Consider the following 22,263-nt stretch of genomic DNA (forward strand, 5'->3'; position numbering starts at 1 on the left):
CGTATGGGAACAAGTGATGGCAAGGATGTGGAGAAACTGTGCATTGCTGGTGGGAATATAAAATGGTACAGCTGCTGTGGAAAAGAGAGTGGTGATTCCACACAAACTTAAACATAGAATTACCATATGATCCAGCAATTCCATTTCTGGGTATATTCTCAAAGGAACTGAAAGCAGGGACTCAAACACATGTCTGTACACACATGTTCATAACAGCATTATTCACAATAGCCAAAAGGTGGAAACACCCCAACCTAAGTGTCCATCAACATCTGAATGGATAAAAAAAATGTGGTGCATACATACAAAAGAATATTACTCAGCCTTAAAAAGGAATGAAATTCTGATGCATGCATGCTACAACATGAAGAAACCTTGAAAATATTACACTAAGTAAAGTAAACCAGACACAAAAGGGCAAATATTATATGATTCCACTTATACAAGGTACCTAGAATAGTCAAATTCATAGAGATGTTCCAGAAAGTATAATAGTGTTTACCCTGGGGCTGGGGGTGGGAGGAGTGGGAGAGCTGGTTTAGGGAATAGAGAGTTATTGTTTAAGGGATACAGAGTTTCAATTTGGGATGGTGAAAAGTTCCCAGAGATAGCTAGGGGTATTGGTTGTACAACAATGCGAATGTATTTAATGCCACTGAATTGTACACTTGAAAATGGTTGACGTGGTAAATTTTATGGTATGTATATTTTTCCACAATTTTTAAAATTTAAAATAAAAGTGGCTGGGACAGTAACCAGGATCAAGTAAGGATGTCTGTGAGCATCCACCCTGATGGGGAACCTTGTTCCCCCTCTCCTCTCCTGGTCAGGGCACCCTTTTCACTCCAGGGGTTCCTGCTGCCCACTGGAAGGGAGAGAAGAGTCCAAGTTTTGGAGTCAAAGACACATTTACATTCCACATTCCCAAGCTGTGTAACCCTGGGAAAGTCACTTAACCTCTCCGTAAAATGGGAAAAAGAAACTGTACCTAGCAGGGTCATTATGAGAACCAAATTAGCTAAAGCATCTCCAGGCTCAGCCTGGGGCCCGGCTGTCAGTGGGGTGTCCTCTAGAGCTCAGTCAAGTGTGAAAGCTGTGGGGGCTTGGAGCATGCGCTCGTCAGCTCTCTTCCCACCGTGTCCCTGAAGTGTACAGAAAGCAGCTCTGAGGGACCCGTATGTGTTTATCTGTGTCATTTCCACTCACCTCAATTTCCCCATATGTAAATGGGGTGCCCTCTTTCCGGGGTGGTTGTGAGAAAGTGGACTTGACCTGCACCCACCTTGTTGCTAATGCCAAAAGCGAACGACTCCATCTTCGGCTGACCAAGACCTCCTATGGGCAGAGCCCTCACACCCTCCCTTTCTGGGCCGCAATTCAACTTGCAATACAGCCAAGGCTTGCAGAGTGCCTTCTATGCACCAGGCTCTGTTCTAGGGCCCGAGGATACCAAGCGTTTTTGGAGGACACTGGGAAGCTGTCACCCTGTGCTGCGCCACCTCTGCTACAGCACACACAAGATTTGGCACCAATGGGGGCAGGCATCTAGCCCGTAACACAGGAACAGGCCAAAGGAGACTGGCCCTAGATGGCTAGTCCAGGAGACAGTCCTTTCGCCCTAAGCGTCTGGGCAGAATCTATTGGGTGGGAGGGCAGGAGGGTGACTTCCCAATACCTGCAGTTTCCATCTTGCCCCGTAGCCCCTCACCCCTCCCTCAGGCCAGGGCCAGACCCTTGCTCTCTGACCCAGCACAGGCCCGGCACGGCTGGTCTCCCTCCTACATTTAGGGACTATCAGGAAACAGTGAGACATGTCTGCTGACTAGAGGTGGACTCGGGACTCTAGGCAGCCCACAGCAGGAGTGCCCTCTGCTGTCAACTGCTGGCATCACACCTTGGAAGCCAGCTCCGGATCCCACTTTCCTGAAGGGCATCTGAGGTGTACAGACAGGTCCCCCAGGGCTAGGATGCTGGCCACTAACGGTCCCTGAGGTGAGGTTAGGTCAAGGGTATATTGTTGGGTTTTCACAGCTTTGATGTATACATAGGCATATAGGCAGAGGGGGATTTTACATAAAAATCCGTTTTGCTGGTTTCTTTGGAAAAATCTGAGGATCTGGCAACAGAAGAAGGCTTGCCCTCTCACATATCAAAAAATGGGCTGGGGGCCGGCCCCGGGGCCAAGTAGTTAAGTTCGTGTGCTCAGCTGCAGCGGCCCAGGGTTTTGCTGGTTTGGATCCTGGGCACGGACATGGCACCGCTCATCAGGCCATGCTGAGGTGGCGTCCCACATAGCACAACCAGAAGGACCTACAACTAGAATACACAACTGTGTACTGGGGCGGGCAGGGACTTGGGGAAAAGAAGAAGAAAACAAAGAAGATTGGCAACAGACGTTAGCTCAGGTGCCAATCTTTAAAAAAAAAAAAGGCTGGAGCTGATGGGGGACCTCTTCTGTAAGCAGAGCCTACGCTCTAGCCCAGTCCCTGAAAAACTCACTTCCGAGGAAGTCTGTGCACTTAAAGAAGAGATGTTTCTCAGGAAAACGATCTCCTCACCTGCAAAATGAAAACGCAGAGTCAGCAGAACCAGGACCTGCTCTCTCGGTCTGGAAACAAACCCAAGGCCTGGCGGGCTAGGACAGACTGCAAAACTGCAACAAAATAATGAAACGTTTGTGTCCTTGGTACAGAAAAAGTGGTTACAAATCAAGAAATAGAAAAACAACCCATCAGAAAAGTGGACAAAAGGTACTGGGCAATTCACAGAATAAGAAAATATAGGGGCCACCGGGGGGCACAGTGGTTAAGTTCACACGTTCTGCTTCAGTGGCCCAGGGTTCACCAGTTCGGATCCCAGGTGCGGATGTATGCACCGTTCTCATCAAGCCATGCTGTGGCAGGCGTCCACATATAAAGTAGAGGAAGATGGGAATGATGTTAGCTCAGGGCCAGGCTTCCTCAGCAAAAAGAGAAGGATTGGCGGCAGATGTTAGTTCAGGGCTAACCTTCCTCAAAAAAAAAAAAAGAAAGAAAGAAAGAAAATATAAATTACCAATTAAACATGTGAAACACTCAACCCCACCAAAATTAACATGACAATGAGATACACTTTTTAAACTATTATATTGGTCAAAATTAAATAGATTTTTGGCATTGGTGAAGGATGGGAAATGGGCAATTTCAAATAGCCTTTTTTAAAACAATTTGGCAGCACATATCAAAACCTAAAGTCTTCAAAAATGTGGTAACCAGGACTTTTGCTACAGCATTACATGTACTATTAAAATTAGAATCAACTTAAATTTCCACCAGTTGGGTATTGATTCAAATAGTTTATGACATACCCTACAATGAAACATTCTATAGCCAATTTTTTTCTCCGTAAAATCTTGTTAGTTTGAAAGTCAAAGAAGGAATGCAGGATTTGAAAAAAATTAATATGGGGGAAACACCAGCATGGCCTATTTTCAAAATGTATCATGACATAAACAAGCGGCCCAGACACACAAAAGGCCAGAAGGAATCCAGGCTCATCCAGAGCCCCAGAAATCCCATCCTTCTACCACCTCTGCTCCTTACTTTGCCCAATCCCCCCTCATCGCCGTGTTTTGAGTATTCTTTTCTACTAAATAAACTACATTTATTAATTAATGCATCATTATTTCCTATATTTTATTAATCAAAAACATTTTGCTGACAGTTAAAGCTCCCTATAAATGTCAAATTATCAATACTGAATTCATATAATCACAGCCCAGCACATAGAAATGGGACATTCAGGTTGACCTAGTTGCTCCCATCATGAAACAGTTGATACACTTTTGAAATATTGAAATATTTCTAACCAAATGCTTCAGGACCCTAGGGGTTGGGAACGTTAGTTGGAGAACCCCTTGTCGTGCGTTCTCCAGATGGGGAAATGAGATCCAGTGTGTGGGACCCTACCCCTCCTCGAGAGGGCTAGCCCTAGGAATGCTCCCCTGGGGAGACCATTGGAGAGCTGAAAACCAGCAGGGTTTCTGGTGACACAACTCAGAGGGCAGCCATGGGGAGTAGCAGCAGGCCTCAAAACCTAACTGTGGTGTCAGATAGCTAAGAATCCAGAGCCAGCAGCTGGGAATAAATAAAGCTGGGGCAGGAGACATGATTTGTGAGTATTTTTACAAAGACTGTCAGAGCAGTGATTCTCAAAGGGGGAAATACCAGAATGAAAGGGGATGGGTGGCTATAGCTTGAAAAAGCATCATAATTTTATATTTGGAAAAAAATATAAACTATTTTTTCCCATAAAGCAAACTACCAAAAGGAAAGTTCTAGAAAATCTTGGCTGATGAGTATTTGTAGAAGAAATATTAATTCTCATACCTCCTGGAAAGAGGAGGTGAAGTTTTATGTGACTGTAAAAGGGGCAGCAGTTTTTAAATTTTTGAATTTGTAATTTGTTTTTTTGAGCCAGTTGGGGTGTGGTAGGGAATAGCAGACCCCCTGAGGAGGGGAGGAGACTATCCCAGGGGGATGTGGACAGTCACAGAATATAAGTACTAGAGACCTGCAATGGACTGAATGTTTGTGTCCCCAAAACTCCCCGTGTTGAAATCCTAACTCTTGATGTGATGATACTAGGAGGCAGGGTCTTTGGGAAGGAAATTAGGTCATGAGGGTGGAGTCGTTACGTGTGGGATTAGTTCTCCTATAAAAGGGACCCTAGAGAGCTCCCCTGACTCCTTTCACCATAAGAAGATTCAACAAGAAGTGTGCTGTCACCCAGCAGAGGATCCTCACTAGAATAAGACCATCATGGCAGCCTAATGTTGGACTTCCAGCGTCCACAACTGTGAGAAATAAATTTCTGTTGTTTATAAGCCACCTGGTCTATGGTACTTTGTTATTGCAGCCAGAACTAAGACAGGACCTTGTCTGCTTGATCCAGCTGTATGTTCAGCTCTTAAGTTAGCACTTGGCACACAGAAGAGGCTCAAGTAATATTTATTGACTGAATGCATTAATGACTGTCAAAATCAGTACTAGAAATCAAGTCTCTTTTTTCCTCAGTCAGTTCTCTAACAGGTGCTGGAATTAATCTTGCAGAAGTAAATGTAACATGTAGCTGCCTATCCCAACACCCCATTTCTTCTTCCTCCTTAAACTTCCCAGCCTCTCTTGCAGCTACATTCTGACCAGTGAGATGTAAAGGGAAGTGCTGTATGGTAGGTGCAGGAAGTCTTCATAAAACAGAGGAGGTATTCCCTTCCTCCTTCTTTCATCCTGCTGCCTGAAATGCAGACATGAAGGGCTGGAGATCAAGCAGCCATATGGACCACGGGCTGTGGACATGAAGGATGATAAACAGAAAGATGCAAGAAGCCTAGATCCCTGAGCACTGTAGTGACCACACCTGCCCTGAATTGCCTGCCTTCAGACTTCTTCTACATGAGAGAGAAATAAACCTCCATATGTTATATACCAATGGTCTTTGGGACTTTTCTATTATAGACAGAGAAAGCTAATCCTAACTGATATCGTGAGTAAACCCCCACACCCCTGGGGAAGTGGAGATCCAGTGAGAGCCTGGCACTCCAGAAATTGCCCAGTTCCACGACGTAGCAGGAGCAACCCAGCCTCGGCTCTACGTATCACCTGGACCCAGCTCCTGGGTGACCGACCCCTCTGAGCCTTGAATCAGGACCCTGTGCGTCCTGGGACAGTGCTTCCGGTAGAGATTCTCCGCCAGCGTGTTGCTTCCTTGAACCACGGTCCTCCCTTCCTTGTTCATGTAGTTCCACAGATGCAGGGCGTAGGAGTCGTTGAAGCTCGGGTCTGTGTCCCAGACTTCATAGTAGCGCCTCCACTGTCGAAAGGGGATGGGGTAAAATCTTTGGGGGTGTAAGAAGGACAGGTTCAAACACCTGAGGTCGCTCACCTCTTGGAAGTCTCCGAGTTTGCACCATACTCTCAACATCCTCGTCATCAAATGGGGACCCTGGTGGCCCCAAATGGCTGAATTGTAGTGTTCAACAAAGTTTTCCATGCACCCCCACAGGAAGGGGTGGCGGGGGAGGAATCCAAACACCCCGTTACTAGAGATCTTAGAAGACTGCGCAGCCAAAAAGTTCTCGTCAGGGATGGGCCTGATGGAGATGACGTCGGTGTCCATGTAGACGCCGCCGTACTTCCAGATGACCGCCAGGCGGCACGCATCTGAGCTGACGTAGAGCCAGTGTCTCTCTGTACTGCTGTTGACCTGCAGGAGCAAGTGCAAATCAGCCGCCAGCAGCAGGGGCAGAGGGAGGCGCTCACAGCCGAGGGCAGCCCCAGGGTAGCTGGGGAGGAGGAAGCAAGCCAGCCTCCCGAATGCCGAATTTTGCAAATTTACCAAACTCACCTCCACCCAAAAAAGTTGCCTTTAAGTAAAAAGTTTATAGCAATCAGTATCGATGGGAAGGTTTTAGCAGCTTTTAAAGATTTCATGAAATTGTTAAAAATATAATAAAAATAATTAAAGCAATGGAAGGGGAAAGAAGAACCCCGGGGGGATTTCACAATGAACTGTGTGAGTCATTTTCAGCAGGGTATACATTAACCACAAACATGAAACTCTGAAGAAAGAACTCTTAACATCCTAAAAATGCTAAAAACTATAAAGAAAAATAAGCTAGGAAACTATAGAATGGGTCAATATGTATGCTCTTTGAGAAATTGGTAAAAGAATCTTAAAATGCATGCATGCATGCCTTTGTTCACTAATTAATTTCTTTAATAACGTTCATTGAGGGGCTGCTTACTATGTGCCAAGCTCTATTATAATTACTAAGGACACAGCAGTGAACAAACAGACAAAATTCCAACTGGGAAGAGATAGTCCATAAACAAATAAGTATATAATATATTATATTGGGTGTTCATAAGGGATATGACGGGAAAAAAGTTGAGTGAAGGGGCTATTAAGGTAGCGAGGTAGAGCTCTATCTTATCTTGAGTTCCAGCAGAAACTTGAGTGAAGTGGGTGGGTGAACACTGCTGACATCTTAGAGAAGTGGGTTCTAGGTAGAGGGAACAGCCAGTTCAAGGGCCCTGAGACAGAAGCACGCTCACTCTTTACAGGAACGGGAAGGAGGCAATGTGGCCAAAACGGAGTGGTGACGGGAGAGGGATGGGAGATGAGATCAGAGAGGGCTGGGGTGGGGAGGGAGGGCAGATCACGTAGGCTGGGGTGAAGCCCGAAATGATTTGTAAGGCTCAAAAGAAAGGAGTGATGTGATCTGAATTAGTCTTAAAAGGGTCACACTGGCCACTGTGTGGAAAACAGATGGTGGGTGGGGGAGGGTGGTTGGGAGGTGGCCATGGCAGAAGCAGAGAAGCAAGTTAGGAGGCTGTTGAAATAATCCAGGCAAGAGATTACGGTGGAGAAGGAGGATGATAGAGGAGGTGAGAGAAGTGGTCAGATGCTGGGTACACGATAAAGACAAAGCCCGTCCAGATTTTGATGGGCGGGACGTGGAGTGGGAGAGAGGAGTCAAGGATGGCTGCAGATGCTAAAATGTGAGCAAAACAGAAAATGACTTTTAAAAGAATAAAAATAAATCATTAGAAAATGGCATTGTTCCCAAGTGGGATGCTAAAATTTTGAATACAGAAAGCAAAATAGATTTTTCTGAATTGAAATAGGTTGATTAAAAGATTAAACAACAATCCTTGGCTTATCACAAAATGAACATTCTTTAAAATTCTGCGATGAAGCCAAATGAGAGCAGGTCAACTAATACTTTGCAGGAACCTTCCCACAAGTTGTTAACATCATCGTGCTGCATACAATTGCTGAAAACCTCATAAAAAATAATAGCTAAATTTTATGAAAAACTGTTCCAAGCTCTTTATAAGCTACGCAAATCCTCAAAGATCAGTATTATGATTAATCCCATTTTTCAAGTGAAAAACTAAAAGGACTAAGAAGTTGAATAATTTGTCCAAGGTAAAAGAGGAAGAGGATGGATTTGAACCCAGGCAGTCTGGCTCCAGAGATCCAATCATTCAAAAGAAACAAGGTTTTGGTAAAAATAAGTAAAGTTGATTATTTGGTCAATTGGTGATTGTTAATGAACAGACCCAGAGATGAAGGATATCAAAAGCCACATAGAATCAGAGGAGAAGGGAGCCCGGCTTGATATGGGCATTGGGCTACCATCAACCTAAAATACAAGAGACCCCATGGGGTGGAGCACCAGAAAGGGGATTAGGGTCTGGATGCTTATCCCCTCAGCACCCCACAGTACTCCTCCCTGGGCATCTTCAAGGCCTACAGTTGCCAAACCAGTGCAGCAAACCCAGGGGTCACCAGCAGGTGATGGCACATTGGGTCATCCCTAACAGCTGGTCCCCAGCTATCCTGAGGTGGCCTCAATGGGGCAGAGCATGCCACAGCCCAGCCCCCCAAGGGTATGCTGGTGTGACCGCTGTGGATACATGGCCTGATGTGGTCCCTGCAGGCTCGGATGGGGCAGACACTCTGTGTCCCAGGGCCCACCTTGTTCCTAAGACCCAAAATGAGGCACAGCTCAGAGCAAATCAAACTGTGCTCCACACAACATTAGCTCCAAGGAAATATTTATGTCATGCTGAAAGAGGGTTCCATGCTCAAATAAATTTGGAAAATCCTGGGTTGAATCAAATTAAAGTTTCTTTAGTTCAGAACTACACAGAGCCTACCGTCTCCTCATGTGCGTGATTAGTCTGTGAGAAAAGGATGCGGTGTGCAACATCTCCCAAAACAATTTGAGTAGAGATTTCTTTTTCCAAGGAGCAAAACCCAGTGCAGGTAAAGTTAATGTAGCCCAGGCGTGCGGGAAACCAGGCCTGGAGCCAGCACACGCCTGTTCCTGTGCAGTCCTAGAGCGCCGTCTAGCAGGCTAGCACTGAGAGCCACAGGGACCCAGCCTGCATGTCCCCTCCACCCGGTCCCTCTTCACTGCCAGCGCCTGCCCCCCTGGCCCTCGGCCTGCTCTGCCGCTGCCCAGAGCCACACTGGTCACCACCTATTTGCTGGGAACCCTTGCTGACAACTGCAGGTGAAATCTCCACCCGGCAGGTCACTCCACCTCCTCCTGATGGGTCCCAATTTGAGATTTCAGGCTCTTCAGAGAAGAGATGGGCACACTAGGATCTAGAAATGAAACAGGGCCAAGAGCAAAACTGACCACTGCCGCCAACACACACACTCAGGCTGTCGCTTAGTCCAGAAAATGTCTCCAGTTGACAGCAACTAGATGCAAGTGTGTCCTCCACCCAGGACAGCCTGCCTGGTCCCCAAGTGAATGAGGCGGGATGGGACCACAGCTATCCTTTTTATATATAAATATGGTAGTGGACTGAATAATGGCCACTCAAAAATACCAGGTCCTAAGTCCTGGAACCTGTAAATGTTACCTCTGGAAAAAGGGTCTTTGCAAATGTGATTAAATTAAGGATGTTGAGATTGGGAGATTATCCTGATGGGCCCTAAATGCTATCACAAGTGTCCTTTAAAGAGAGAGACAGGGACCAGCTGTGGCCGAGTAGTTAAAGTTCTGCGCGCTCTGTGTCAGCAGCCCAGGTTCCAGAGGCCAGATCCTGGGTGTGGACCTACTCCACTCATCAGCCATGCTGTGGAGGCATCCCACATACAAAGTAGAGGGAGATTGGCACAGATGTTAGCTCAGAGCAAATCTTCCTCAGCAAAAAAAAAGAGAGAGAGAAAGAGAGGCAGAGGGAAAGTTCACATACACACACACACACACACGAGGAAAGGGGGAAGTAAAAGTGGAGGCAGGGAGTGGAGACTCTGCCCCAGAGCCTCCCTGGGGAATGGGGCTCTGCCAGCACCTTGCTATCTGCTCCCCGTGAGACTGATTTGGGACTTCTGGCGTCCATAACTGTGAGAGAACAACTTTCTGTGGTTTTAGGTCACTAAGTTTGTGGTGATTTGTTACAGCAGCCCCAGGAAACTAATACATGTGCCTTCCTAATGGCCTCAATTTTGCCTCTTGGCCTGCAAAGCCTAAAATATTTACCATCCGGCCCCTTACAGAGAAAGAGTTTGCTGGCATTTGGTCCAGCCTGTGATTAGAACTTAGACAGGACTTTACATGGCAAGCAAATGGTATTATTTTGATGTCAATTTTAAAATTACTTTTTATTTTTTTAATAATTTTATTTATAAAATTAACATATTCTCGTCACTAAATTCACTTCTAATCCAGTCACCCTGAAACACCTACTAGCACTGTGTGTTGTGTATTTTCTTCAGGTCTTTTTTTTCCATATAGATGTGGCAGGGGCCAGGGTTGCATAGCTAAAATAATTCTAATTACGTTATAATGTAAGAGTATTTAATTCCATATTGTGTGGTAGTCTTTATAAGAAGCCATGCTTAAAGCCCACATTATGGAATCATTGAGTGCTTGGGCTATTACTTCCTTAAGTTTTACCTTGTTGTGGGTCCTCTGTGAGAGAAATATGTAATTGAAATATTATTTCCTTATTATGCGATGTTACCAAGATGAAGATTGCAAAATTCCTAAGAGCTCCAGGAGTTTCTTGATCATATCTTAACATAACCCAATCTCACATAGCAACACTCCACCTGATCCTTCATGAATTTTCTATTTACATCATTTTCAAGTTAAATATTGCCTAGTGCCCGTTCAGGTGCAAAATAGTCCAGCATAGATGGGTTTAAAATTGTCAGTTTAAACTGACAAAATAGATGTTCTGTACACCTGGAAAAGACATAGAGACTCATTCCATTAAAAATAGTCTCAGGGCTGGGGCTGGCCCCGTGGCCGAGCGGTTAAGTTCGCGCGCTCTGCTGCAGGCGGCCCAGTGTTTCGTTGGTTCAAATCCTGGGTGTGGACATGACACTGCTTATCAAACCACGCTGAGGCAGCATCCCACATGCCACAACTAGAAGGACCCACATCGAAGAATATACACCTATGTACTGGAGGGGCTTTGGGGAGAAAAAGGAAAAAATAAAATCTTTAAAAAAAAAAAAATAGTCTCAGGGCTGATGCCATGGTGTAGCAGTCAAGTTCACACCCTCTGCTTCTGCAGCCCAGAGTTCACCAGTTTGGATCCTGGGCGTGGACCTACACACCGCTCATCAAGCCATGACGTGGCGGCATCCCACATAGAAGAACTAGAAGGACTTACAACTAAGATATACAACATACATACTAGGGCTTTGGGGAGAAAAAAGAAAGAGGAAGATTGGCAACGAATGTTAGCTCAGTGCCATTCTTCTTCACCAATAAAAAAAAAAAAAGAGCTGCCCACTCCATACCCTGCCTGCCCTCTAAAGAATGAAAAGAAAAAAATGGTCTCAAAAATAACCTAGATCTTAAGAAATAAGGCTGGAAACAAAAGACATCAGGCTACAGATAAGCCTGATGTCAATCTCTCCTGTTTACTTGAATCAGGACTCAACATGGTAGAAAGAAGGCAGGCAAGAGTCAAAGGATCTGGGTTCTAGTCTCATCTCCAACACTGAGTCCTTACCCTGTTTACCCATCTATCAAATGAGTAGGTTGGATTCATTTTCTATGGTCCCTCCCAACACTGACATTCTAAGATTCTCTGAGCACTTACTTGAGCGTACCATGAAGACAATGGCGTGTCTTCAAACAGCCTTTTCATATCCAAAGGGAAGAGGAAAACATTGTCTATCGCTGAGAGGAGGGAAAAGGCCGAGGCAGTGGAGTTTGGGGGCAGCTGTGTGGAATCGTTGAGACCCTTCATAAGGAACACCACAGGCTGCTCAGGGTAAATCCTGGCAGCTGACTCCACAGCACAGGAGACCAGCGGGGATGGCTCCATTCTCTCCGAGGTCTCCAGAAACACGATGCTGCGTCCCTGGCCCAGGAGGGCTTCTGGATCCCGCAGGGCCTTGGAAGGAGGCAGGCAGGAGAAGAGGCAGCTGGACTTCAGGGTGAGCTGGTAGAGGAAGCCACAGGCAAGCAGCAGGACGACCCACAGGGAGAGCTGGAGCTCCTTCAGCATGTCCTCCTCTCTCAGCCTGTTCCTTCGAATCAACACAGATAATTAAAAATGATATTCACAAAACCTGATCAAGACAGCGCACAGAAGATGATACATAAATATCACTTATAAGCTTAGATTTTTAAAAGAAGTGGTGGATTCTGTTCTCTCACTGCTACAGCCCAGGTTCATTTTCCAGTCAGGGAACTGGACCACCCGTCTGTGGGTTGTCATACTGTGGCGGCTGGGTATTGCTGTGATGCTGAAAGCTGTGCTCTAGGTGTTTCAAATACCAGCAGGGTCACCCACGGTGGACAGGCTTTAGTGGTGCTTCCAGACTAAGACAGACTAAGAAGAAGGACCTGCCCACCCATTTCCGAATAAATGGTCCATGAAGACGCTGTGAAGAGCAGCGGAGCATTGTCTGATAGAGCACCAGAAGGTGAGAGAGTGGCGCGGGAAGACCCGGCAGTCTGTACTCTTCACAGACTCTGTACAGACTCTGTACACAGAGTCGCTAGGATGGGGATTGACTCGACAGCACGAATAACAACAAAATAAAATACAATCAAATCAAGTCCTTTAATATGGAAAAGAAAAATGCATTAACTAGAGTTTATCTGAGGAATTTAAGGATGATTCAAAATACAAAAATAGTTAATTAGTTAATAGGTAAACTATTAATGAAATGCATTATCTTAACAGATTAAAGAAGAAAAGCCATATGGTCATTTTGACTCAATAGATGCCAAGAAAAGGATAAAATCTGACATCCATTCATGGTTTTTAAAAAGCACCAGGAAACTTTCTTAAGCTGACAAACGATGTCTGCCAGAACACACAGTAATCATCACACTTAATATGAAGCATTTCAAACATCCCCATTAAGACCAGGAGTATGATATAGAAGTCCATTGTCACTGTTAGTATTCAACATCGTTCTGATAAGTCTAAGCAATGCAATGAAACAAGAGACAGGTATTTCTACTATGAATATTAGAAAGGAAGAGGCAAAAATATCACAAGTTGTAGAATATAGGATTACCTACCTAGAAAATCCAAGATAATTTACTGAAAAACTAATAGAACTAAGATGAAAATTAACCAAGGAAGCAATCCGAAGGTGGGAGTTAAATAACTTGCCAAGACCACACAGGTAACCAGGAGCAGAGCAGGGACTCTAACGTGGGTCACCTGTCACCACAGCCCAGGCTCTGAGCCTTCACCTGCGGGACCTCCCTCTCCATAACTCCAGGAGAGCAGGGATCTCAGTTCTTCAGTGGTCTGTTTTTTGCATGGCATGTAACTCTTTTAGAAAATACAAAACCAACGAATCAGAGCTTACCTTCTAGCCAGAAACTTGCAGTTAGTTAATATCTGAGGTCTTAGCAATGATAAGTTTTTCCTGCTATACTTTCTGATAAACCACCAGCTAATCTCCCAATTCAACACTGGGAAGGAAATCATTGGCAGATGGTCAACGCTAAACACAAGACTTTCCCAGGAAGCTCCTCCCTCTCCTAAATTACTCTAAACACAGGGACTTGGGGACAAGAAGGGATTCACATGATATTTGAGGTGACTCACACACTAATCCTGCCTGTTCACGGATCTATCAGGAGGGTTATAAAGCAATGATTTCACACCTGGAGAAAATTGTGTCATAGTACAACCCTAGAACCAACAGAATGTGCCCCTGAGAGACTTAGCTTCAATCAAAATCATAGCAAAGACTTGGGGAGGTTTCTTCACCAGACAACCCTGTAAGTTAGTCCAAATGTTGCGCAAGGTTTGATTAAAAGAAAAGAAAATCCATCACCACAAATAAGCAGCGGACAAAACCCAGTAGTTCAAAGGCCTGGTGATCTGGAACAAGAACTGATTCCCCAGTGTCCATTACAGTGGCTTCAGGAAGGGTCCTTTTGCCCCAAGTTCCCTCTTGTGGGGTATGAGTTTCCTCCCAGTCTCACAAGGTCAGTTTCATCGCCCTCCACTGATGTGGCAGTCCCTACATCTCCCAGGGTAGCATTCTCCTGTGGTCTGCTCCTCATTGCTCCTTACATGAGCACTTAGTAATTCTCTTTGGAGCCATCCTCTGCTCAGGGAACCACCTAACTTCAGTCCAGAGCCTTCTTTTGTCCATAAACAGGTATCCCGGTTCCCCCTGGATGTTCTTGTGTGAACAGAGAGTTCCCCTCCTGAGCAACTTTGGATCCTGACATAGCAAGTCCTACATCAAGGGAATTAAACCTTCCCGCTCATTGATGGTGTTGGGGGAAGTCATCGAGAAGACATGACCACTGGTTGACACTTGAGCTGGACCCAGGCAATTGGAGGCTCCCCATCTCCTCCCACGTCCTAGGAATGTGCGTTCCGTTTGCCTTCCCCATTCCCAGAAGCCACCCCAAGGATACAGCCTTGACATAGAAATGTGGTGTTGAGACCATCTGGATGGCATATGTGACTAAGCCCTGTTAAGGCCTCTATATAAACTTGTCAGATTTGGCAAGTGGGTGAGTACATTGTCTTGCAGCCAGCCAAGAGAAACGATGTAAGTTCCCTTGCTTATTAAACTTGCCACCTACCAATCTGGAGTGCTCTGCCTGTTTGTTCTGTCCCTCCCTGCCCTCCACATTCGGGGGCCAGTTTCAGATTACAACTGAGAAGCTCCCAAGAAGGTTGGGAAGCAACAGATGGCTTCTCGTTTTCTACGTGGCTGAGGCTGCCCAAGAATAGCTCATAGGGTCTCACACACCTCTTCCTTTCAGAGCTGAATTTCTTCTCTGGACCTCATCAGTTCTAGGCTCAGGTACCTTGGCATCATTCCAAAGTCCCCTGTCGTTGGATAGATTGGTTGTTCTTTCATTACAGAGGCGAGGGGAGGCAGTGTTCTGCCCTTGCACTGGGGTAACTGGAGCGCTCCCTTTGTGGGAGGGGTACCTTCCTCATGCCTGCGTCTAAGGTGGGTCACGTGCTCTGGTGCCTTCCAACTGCTGGCACAGTGGCCAAAACCACTGAACAAGTGGTCAAGGCAGAGAACAGTGAAATAGTTGGTGGTCTTTGTCACAGGGATGAAAGGGAGCATTCATGATGCAGTGAAACCCCAAGCACAAGAAGTAGGACCTGTCCGACCAAGAACCAAGTAGAGGGTAGGATGGAAAGAGCACTGAGTTTGGAGTCATGCCTCTACCCATGCAGGCTGAGGGCACCAGAGCAAGTCCCTAAGCTGCCTGGATCTTCAGCTCCTTTGTAGAGTGCAAAAATAACTGAGCCCAGGCTCGTGGTGAGGATGAAAGGACCCTGTAAACCAAAGAAGCAGTTCACACTTTCCACCCAGGAAAAGAGGAGAAAAATGGAACACTATTACTGTAGATGGTATTTGGACTCCCTGACGACAAACATTAAGTTGTTGTTGTTGTTGTTGTTGTTGTTGTTGTTGTTGTCGCTGTTTTCAGATGAATGATATCTGTTTCCCAGTGAACTTTCAAAAAGGGAATACTCAGCCACATGTGAGAGTTGATGAGATATGCGCAGAAGCCAGTAGTCAGTCACTGATCCCTAGGGCATTTTTAGGACCACAACTGATGTCCTTCCCAAGTCATTCCGAGGAGGCCTTCTGTCATCTGGGCCACTCTGCCAGGAGCTTCCCAGGATGCCCAGATCCATCCATTGAGCCTTCCCTCTGGTGTGATGAGCAGAACTGAATTTCCTTCCTTCCGCTCCCCTTTCTGCCTTGTCTACTGGGTGCCACACTAACTCTCTCTCTGTGTGGGCAGATCCCACAGCAGCACCTCCTAACCTGGACTCCATGGATCCCCAGAGGCTCCAAGGATAGGCCACAGCTTGTATCAGTACCTTCACTCTGGGTGCCCCTTACCCACAGCTTCTCCTACATATCACCTAAGGAGTGTCCCTGCTCTTTGACCCTCTGTGACATTAACTCTGTTCAAAATTCCTCCAAACATCTTCACCACACAATCTCAGGCCTTCTCCAACCAGCCAAGCAACTCCTAGGAACCCACTGTAGGTATCTGAGTAGTGATTTATCTTTAAGCAATGGATGGATCTGAATACATTGGTGACAGTCACATATGCATCCAGATACTGTCTACTTTCTTAGGAGTTTCTGCCTGTTGTGAGAGAGATCTTACCTCCTCCTTTGTAATGTAGGTCAGACTTGGTCAATCCAATGGATTAGGGTTGTTGTCGCTGAGTGATGAGGCCTTAGGAAATGTAGATTGATGTAGCCGCAAATAAATGAACAGGATGGCAAAAAACTCCGAATCTAGTGTTCTTTCTATTTTACAATGCTGTTCTTCAGATATTTGTAGCTAGTGCAAAGGAAATGCAACACAGGAAGGTAAACCACAGAACCAGAGCAGAAATTTCCCCAGCTCTCCAGCCCTATGGATAACCTCTGATAACCTCAACTGCAGGCAGCTCAGTGTTTGGGCCTAGACTCCCTCTGCTATAAAGGATTTACTGTGTCAAGACGGAAAAGTTAAAGGAATTGTTAACAAGAAATGTTTGTTGAGTTGAATTACACGTGAAAAGCACACCCCTTAGTTCTGTAGCTTCTTTGAACTCCAGTTTATTGCAAAAAGGAAATACTCAAGCCAACAATACTTGTCTTATTTACTTTGGAGGCTTTAGAACCACAGTTCCGGTGATAACCTCAACTGCAGGCAGCTCAGTGTTTGGTCCTAGGCTCCCTCGGCTATAAAGGATTTACTGTGTCAAGACGGAAAAGTTAAAGGAATTGTTAACAAGAAATGTTTGTTGAGTTGAATTACACGTGAAAAGCACACCCTTTAGTTCTGTAGCTTCTTTGAATTCCAGTTTATTGCAAAAAGGAGATACTCAAGCCAACAATACTTGTCTTCTTTACTTTGGAGGCTTTAGAACCACAGTTCCGGTTTTTAACGTATTTATTAAGCGAGTGGGACCGATAAACGTGTTAAAGCATTCAGCTATTAACAAGGCAAAACCAATACTCAGAGTGATATCTTATCAACATTGTCAATTCCTTTCACCGCTGCTCTGAAGCAGGAACAAAGACTGGAGTATTGGGTTTGCATGAATGGAGAGGAGATGGCTTGGACAGAGGCAGGTCGCTGCAGACGGAGAAATCACCAGAGCTTAACACTGGGGGACCCATGGGAGAACCATGGAAGCGCATTAAGGAGTGACATTATCAACAGCAAGTCTTGAAGAAAATTTTTTACTAAAAATCAGTGAATTTGTGCCAGAGTAAAATCCCCTCATCCCATGTCAATATTTTAGAGTTCTGCATTTCTAAGAAAATGGTTCTAGCCTTGCGTTTCTGGAGATAATGCTTTTCGTTCTCCACTTGGCCATACCCATCAAACATGCTCCTGCTTATAAAACCTTGCAGAGCTATCAAGAATGTGTTCCTCAGTTTGTTCTAGAAATTGCTATGCTTACTCATGTAATTTCCCCCCTTTTTAAATTTACTGGTAGATAAAAGAAGGACTCAGGGGTTAGGGCAGGAAGATAAGGGAGAATAATCATTCTCAGTGAAGCAGTTGTGCCCCAGACACCGCTCCTTCCGGCTGGAGAACAGGATCTGCCAGAAGCCTATGGAAAACAGTGGAACCAGCCAGAGAGTGGAGGGCTGTCTGAGGGGCTTTGCATTAAGTTCTATAATAAGTTAGGGTTTAGTTTCCCCTTCCTGTAAGGAATTGGAACCATCTTAGAGCCACCTATGCCAAGTGTCCACATGACACGGGACCTTTATAAAGACTGAGTGGCTGTGAGAATGAGCACTTCCCCGTATGGTGAAAGAAACTGTTATGGACTGAAAGTTTATGTCGTTCCCCCCCCCCCCACCACCACCAAAATTCTTATGTCAAAGCCCTAACCCCAGTGTGATGGTATTTGGAAGTGGGATGTTTCAGAGATAATTGGGTTTAGATGATGTCAGGAGAGTGGGACCCTTCTAAGAAGAGGAAGACAGAGAGATCTCTGTCTCTCCAGGAGCATACATCTCACAAGGAAAGGTGATGTGAGGACACAGCAAGAAGGGGCTGTCTGCCAGGAAAGAGGGTCCTCACCAGAAACCCAGCTGCGTCTTGATCTTGGACTTCCCAGCCTCCAGAACCGTGACCAATAAATATCTGTTGATTAAGCCACCAGTCTTCAGTATTTTGTAATAGCAGCGCAAGCTGACTAAGATAGAAACCCCACCGCAGAGAACCCCACGGTTCTCTCTCATCTCCTTCCATATGTTTTCATGAGAGTCTGTTTTCGAGCCCTGGATGAGGTTGGAGCTGCTCTTCAGATTTAGAGAGTTGAGACCAAGCCTCCAGTGGATTAGAGGCAATTTCATCTGCAAGAGAAACCTGTTACAGGTGGAGCTGTCCTCCTTGCCTGCGATCTCTCAGCCTTCCCTTCCTTCTGTCCTTCCACACACCCCTCAATCTATCCTCTTGTTACCTCTTTTCTCTTCAGACTGAGATCCCTGGTCTCCCTTATCGCAGTGCCTGACAATCACCGTGCACCCAGTACCCAAGTCAGAAATCAGGGAGTCATTCTTGACTCTTCTTTCTCTTTACTCCCCACATGCAAGCTATGTTAGTTTAGGTCCTCTAAGAAACAGACACCAAGATGAGATTACCTGTGCAAGGATTTTATTAGGGGAAATGCCTGTGTGAGAAAATAGGAAGGGAGCTGCGTAAGACTGGGACAGCTGTCAGCCTCACAGTGCACATCTGAGAGACGCTTGGGTGGCAGTGTCCTAGGCTGCCTTGCTCAGGCTAGCCTTGTCTAAGGAAGGTTCAGCAAAGTCATCAAGGAGTCCTCAAACCAAAGCCAGCCACTAGAGGAGTCCTGTGTCTCCCAGGAACGGGTCTACCTCAGTATTCTTGCTACCCACAGTCATTACTAGGAGGAGCCCAGGGGAGGGATGGCCTCAGCACAATTCAGCGATGCAGTAGCTGGGCCATTGGTCAGTATGCTCACTCAAGTTGAAGGTCCGTGAGGCACATTGTCATGGCCATCACAGTGCATCCCTTGAGCTGCATGGACCTAATTCTCCACATAGTTTTGGGGAGTAGGGCTTCCATGGTTCCCACGGACCTTTCATCCCAAGAGGAAACTAATAAGGAGGTTAAAAGGATGAACTACAGCCCCTGTCACAATAGTTGATCTCAGGGCCGCAATTCATTCACTCCCTCTTCCAATATCCATTCTGAGTTCACCTCGCCCTCAGAGGTCACCTCATCAGGTGTTGGTAGCACAGCTGGTTGTTTAACTCATCTCCCTGAAATTCCTGAACCCTGGGAATCACACCCTTTCTCAGTTCAGGGTTGCCACACAGGTCTGTTCCCAGTTATAACAGGGCAAGGAGGTACCAGGAGGCCCCACAGTGGATCTCCTAGGTTCCATGCATATGCCTCCCTGCTGCTATTGTGTAAAAGCCGTCTGACCTCCTCCTGTTGATAAGGGTCAATTACCTGTGCCAGTGTAACTGCTCCTTTTACTTGCTGGTCCCTGGGCACAAGGAATCCAATGTGGCCTGTGGCAATTCGTAATTCAATAAGACTCTTGCAGTATCACCTGGCAAAAATCTGCTCTAGTTGGGATCAGAACCTCCCACACTGACAGCCCCAGGAGGAAGGGAGGGTGTTGCTATCAGGATAGGGCACGTGGAGGGACTTCTGGGGTGAATGGCAAAGTTCTAGCCACCTGGTGACCTGGGTGGTAGCTACAAGGGTGTTCACCTTAGAATAATTCAGTAACTATACGTTTGCTTTGTGGGGTGTTCTCATTCTGTGTTTTATTTTATTTTCCAATTTTATTTTATAAAAAGACATAAAGATCCAGTGATTACAGACTCCTTAATAGTAACTCAGAGACTTACTCAAAAAGCAAAGTTATTAATTCCCTATTACATAAGAACTCCTATAAATCAGTAATAAATTAAACTTCAATCTAGTAAAAAATTAGGCAAAAGCTATGACCAGGCAGTCCACAGTAAAAGAAATACAAATAGATTTAAATATAGGGAAGACATTGAACCTTATACATCAGATAACTAAAGCTGCCCTGAGATACGATTTTTCATCTCCCAGGTGAGCAAATGCCTATAAAGTTTAATCATATAAGGTGTTGGAAAAGGTGTGGGGAAACAATCACTGTCACACATTGCTGGGAACATAAATTCGTACAACCTCTGCAAAGGACAGTTAAGCTATACTTATCAAAATTATAAACCAATATACCCTGTGTCTAGCAATCCTATTACCAGAAGTTTATCCTAGAGATCTAGTTGCAATGAGCAAAATGACATATATTTTCATTCTCATTGTTTTTATTTCCAAACAATTAGAAACAACATAATGTCCATCAGAAGGGCCAGGCTTAATAAATTAAGATTACATCCATTGGATTACATTATACATTACAATGGATCCATTATACATTACAATGAAATGATATGCACCCATTAAAAAACAAGGAAGATTTTTATATGTGGACATAGAATGACCTCCAAGATACATACTTTAAGTGAAAAAAAGCACGGTAAAAAAGAGAATGTGTGGATTACTACTATCTTTCTCAAAAGAGAGGATATAAAGAGAAATTCTACTGATAATGTTGGTTGACTCTAGGCAGAGGAACTGAGTGACTGGGAGACGGAGATGGGAGAGAGATCTTCATAGCGTGCACCTTGTACTATTGGAATTCTTCATTACGTGAATATGTAAGCAATTCAAAAAATAAAATTTAAAAGACAACAATTGAGTATCCCCACAATGACTGATGAACACAGACTTATGAAGAGAGTTCAGAAGTTTGATAAAATTACTAATGAAGAATTCAAGAAATCACCAGGAACTTCCCACTTTGGATTCAAGAAGTCAATATGTAGGGAAGTCCAAAATGGACAGAGGAAAGCGATGGAAATCCTTTGGAATCCTGTGATATTTTTCCCTCGCCTTTCCTCTCCACATTCTCCGTGTTAAAAATAAAGATAGCGGTGGGCATGTCTCTCTACTTACTAGATGGGATGCTGCCCAGTTCATGAATCTCTGAATAAAGCCAATTAGATCTTCTAAATAAATAAATAAAGATTGTGGTGACATCAATATTTCACAATGTTCTTTCTTGTTACCACACTTTTAAAGATTGATTTTGAATCTACTTTGTAGTTTCACTACTATAATTTATATTAAAATTTAACTTTCCAGATTTGTTAAATTACCAGGATGGAGTCAATGTTCTCTCTCAGGAGGTTTGAGGTAATTTGTAGTTGTTGATTTGGCAAGAATTAACACCTTTACAATGTTAACCTATCACATCCAGAATCGTGGGCTATTTCCTCATTTATTTAAATATTAAATTCTTTCCTTTAATACAGTTTTAAATTTTCTCCATTGAAGTCTTATGCATTCTCTAGTAAGTTGATTTCCAGAAATGCTATCATTTTTGTCATTGCCTTCTATCATTTTTTCTTACTGGTTATTACTGTTTTAGAAAAAATGCTACTGACTTTTAAAGATCTTTTTGTATCTGGTAAACTTTTGTTGATCTTGTTTATTTGTACAAATCTTTTTATTTTGCTTTTTCCCTTTTTATATAGATGATCTACATATAAATGGTCTGCAAATAATGATGATTCCTTTCCAACCCTTCTATCTCTTATTTTCTTTTCTTATTTTATAGCTTTGCCCAAGACCTCCAGTAAGCATTACATGAAATAATACCTGTGAATCAAATGTCCCTTTATTTTCTCTTATATTACCACATTCATCTCATTTGTCACACTGTTATAGTTGGAATTTCACAGTCATTGATGTGATTTTTTCATTAATTTCCCTCCTTGTACTATAAACTCCATGAAGACTAGGATTATACCTGGTTTTTCTCACAATTCGATCCCTGGAATAGTGCCTGAGACCTAGTCATCTCAATAACTATTTCTTTTTTTTTTTAAGATTTTATTTTTTTTCCTTTTTCTCTCCAAAGCCCCCCAGTACATAGTTGTATATTCTTAGCTGTGGGTCCTTCTAGTTGTGGCATGTGGGATGCCGCCTCATCGTGGCTTGATGAGCCGTACCATGTCCACGCCCAGGATTCGAACTGTCGAAACACTGGGCCGCTTGTAGCGGAGCATGCGAACTTAACCACTTGGCCATGGGCCGGCCCCTCAATAACTATTTCTTGAATGAATAAGTGAGTGCCCTAAGCTGATGAAGAAGTATTAAAGAAAATCATAGACGAGGGCTCT

The 22,263-nt window shown here is 44.6% G+C and overlaps 1 protein-coding gene across 3 annotated transcripts; it reads right to left on the reverse strand.

Moving 5' to 3' along the window:
• Positions 1-318: 318 nt before the first annotated feature.
• A4GNT (alpha-1,4-N-acetylglucosaminyltransferase) lies at positions 319-13,510 on the reverse strand. Of its 3 annotated transcripts, XM_070577555.1 has the most exons (4): positions 13,357-13,510; positions 11,622-12,054; positions 5,923-6,243; positions 319-3,007 (listed from the first exon to the last, which is right to left on the reverse strand). In XM_070577555.1, the coding sequence occupies exons 1-4, from the start codon at positions 13,476-13,478 to the stop codon at positions 2,945-2,947; spliced, it is 939 nt and encodes a 312-aa protein (XP_070433656.1). In that variant the 5' UTR covers positions 13,479-13,510; the 3' UTR covers positions 319-2,944. The 3 variants fall into 3 exon arrangements, with proteins under 3 accessions (XP_070433656.1, XP_070433655.1, XP_008517766.2); XM_070577554.1 differs by lacking the exon at positions 319-3,007 and having other exon boundaries at positions 3,482-6,243; XM_008519544.2 differs by lacking the exons at positions 319-3,007; positions 13,357-13,510 and adding an exon at positions 13,061-13,220 and having other exon boundaries at positions 3,482-6,243.
• Between the last annotated feature and the right edge of the window lie 8,753 nt (positions 13,511-22,263).

Source organism: Equus przewalskii, chromosome 15, assembly GCF_037783145.1.
Source record: "Equus przewalskii isolate Varuska chromosome 15, EquPr2, whole genome shotgun sequence".
Taxonomy (NCBI): Eukaryota; Metazoa; Chordata; class Mammalia; order Perissodactyla; family Equidae; genus Equus; species Equus przewalskii.

Excerpts from the sequence above, each read along its gene's own strand:
- A4GNT (XM_070577554.1), bottom strand. The coding sequence starts at position 13,478 with ATGATTTCCTTCCCAGTGTTGAATTGGGAGATTAGCTGGTGGTTTATC. Across the intron at positions 12,055-13,356 it reads TGCAAGTTTCTGGCTAGAAG|GAACAGGCTGAGAGAGGAGG; the intron begins GTAAGCTCTGAT and ends GTTGATTCGAAG. Across the intron at positions 6,244-11,621 it reads TGTCTTCATGGTACGCTCAA|GTCAACAGCAGTACAGAGAG; the intron begins GTAAGTGCTCAG and ends TTGCTCCTGCAG.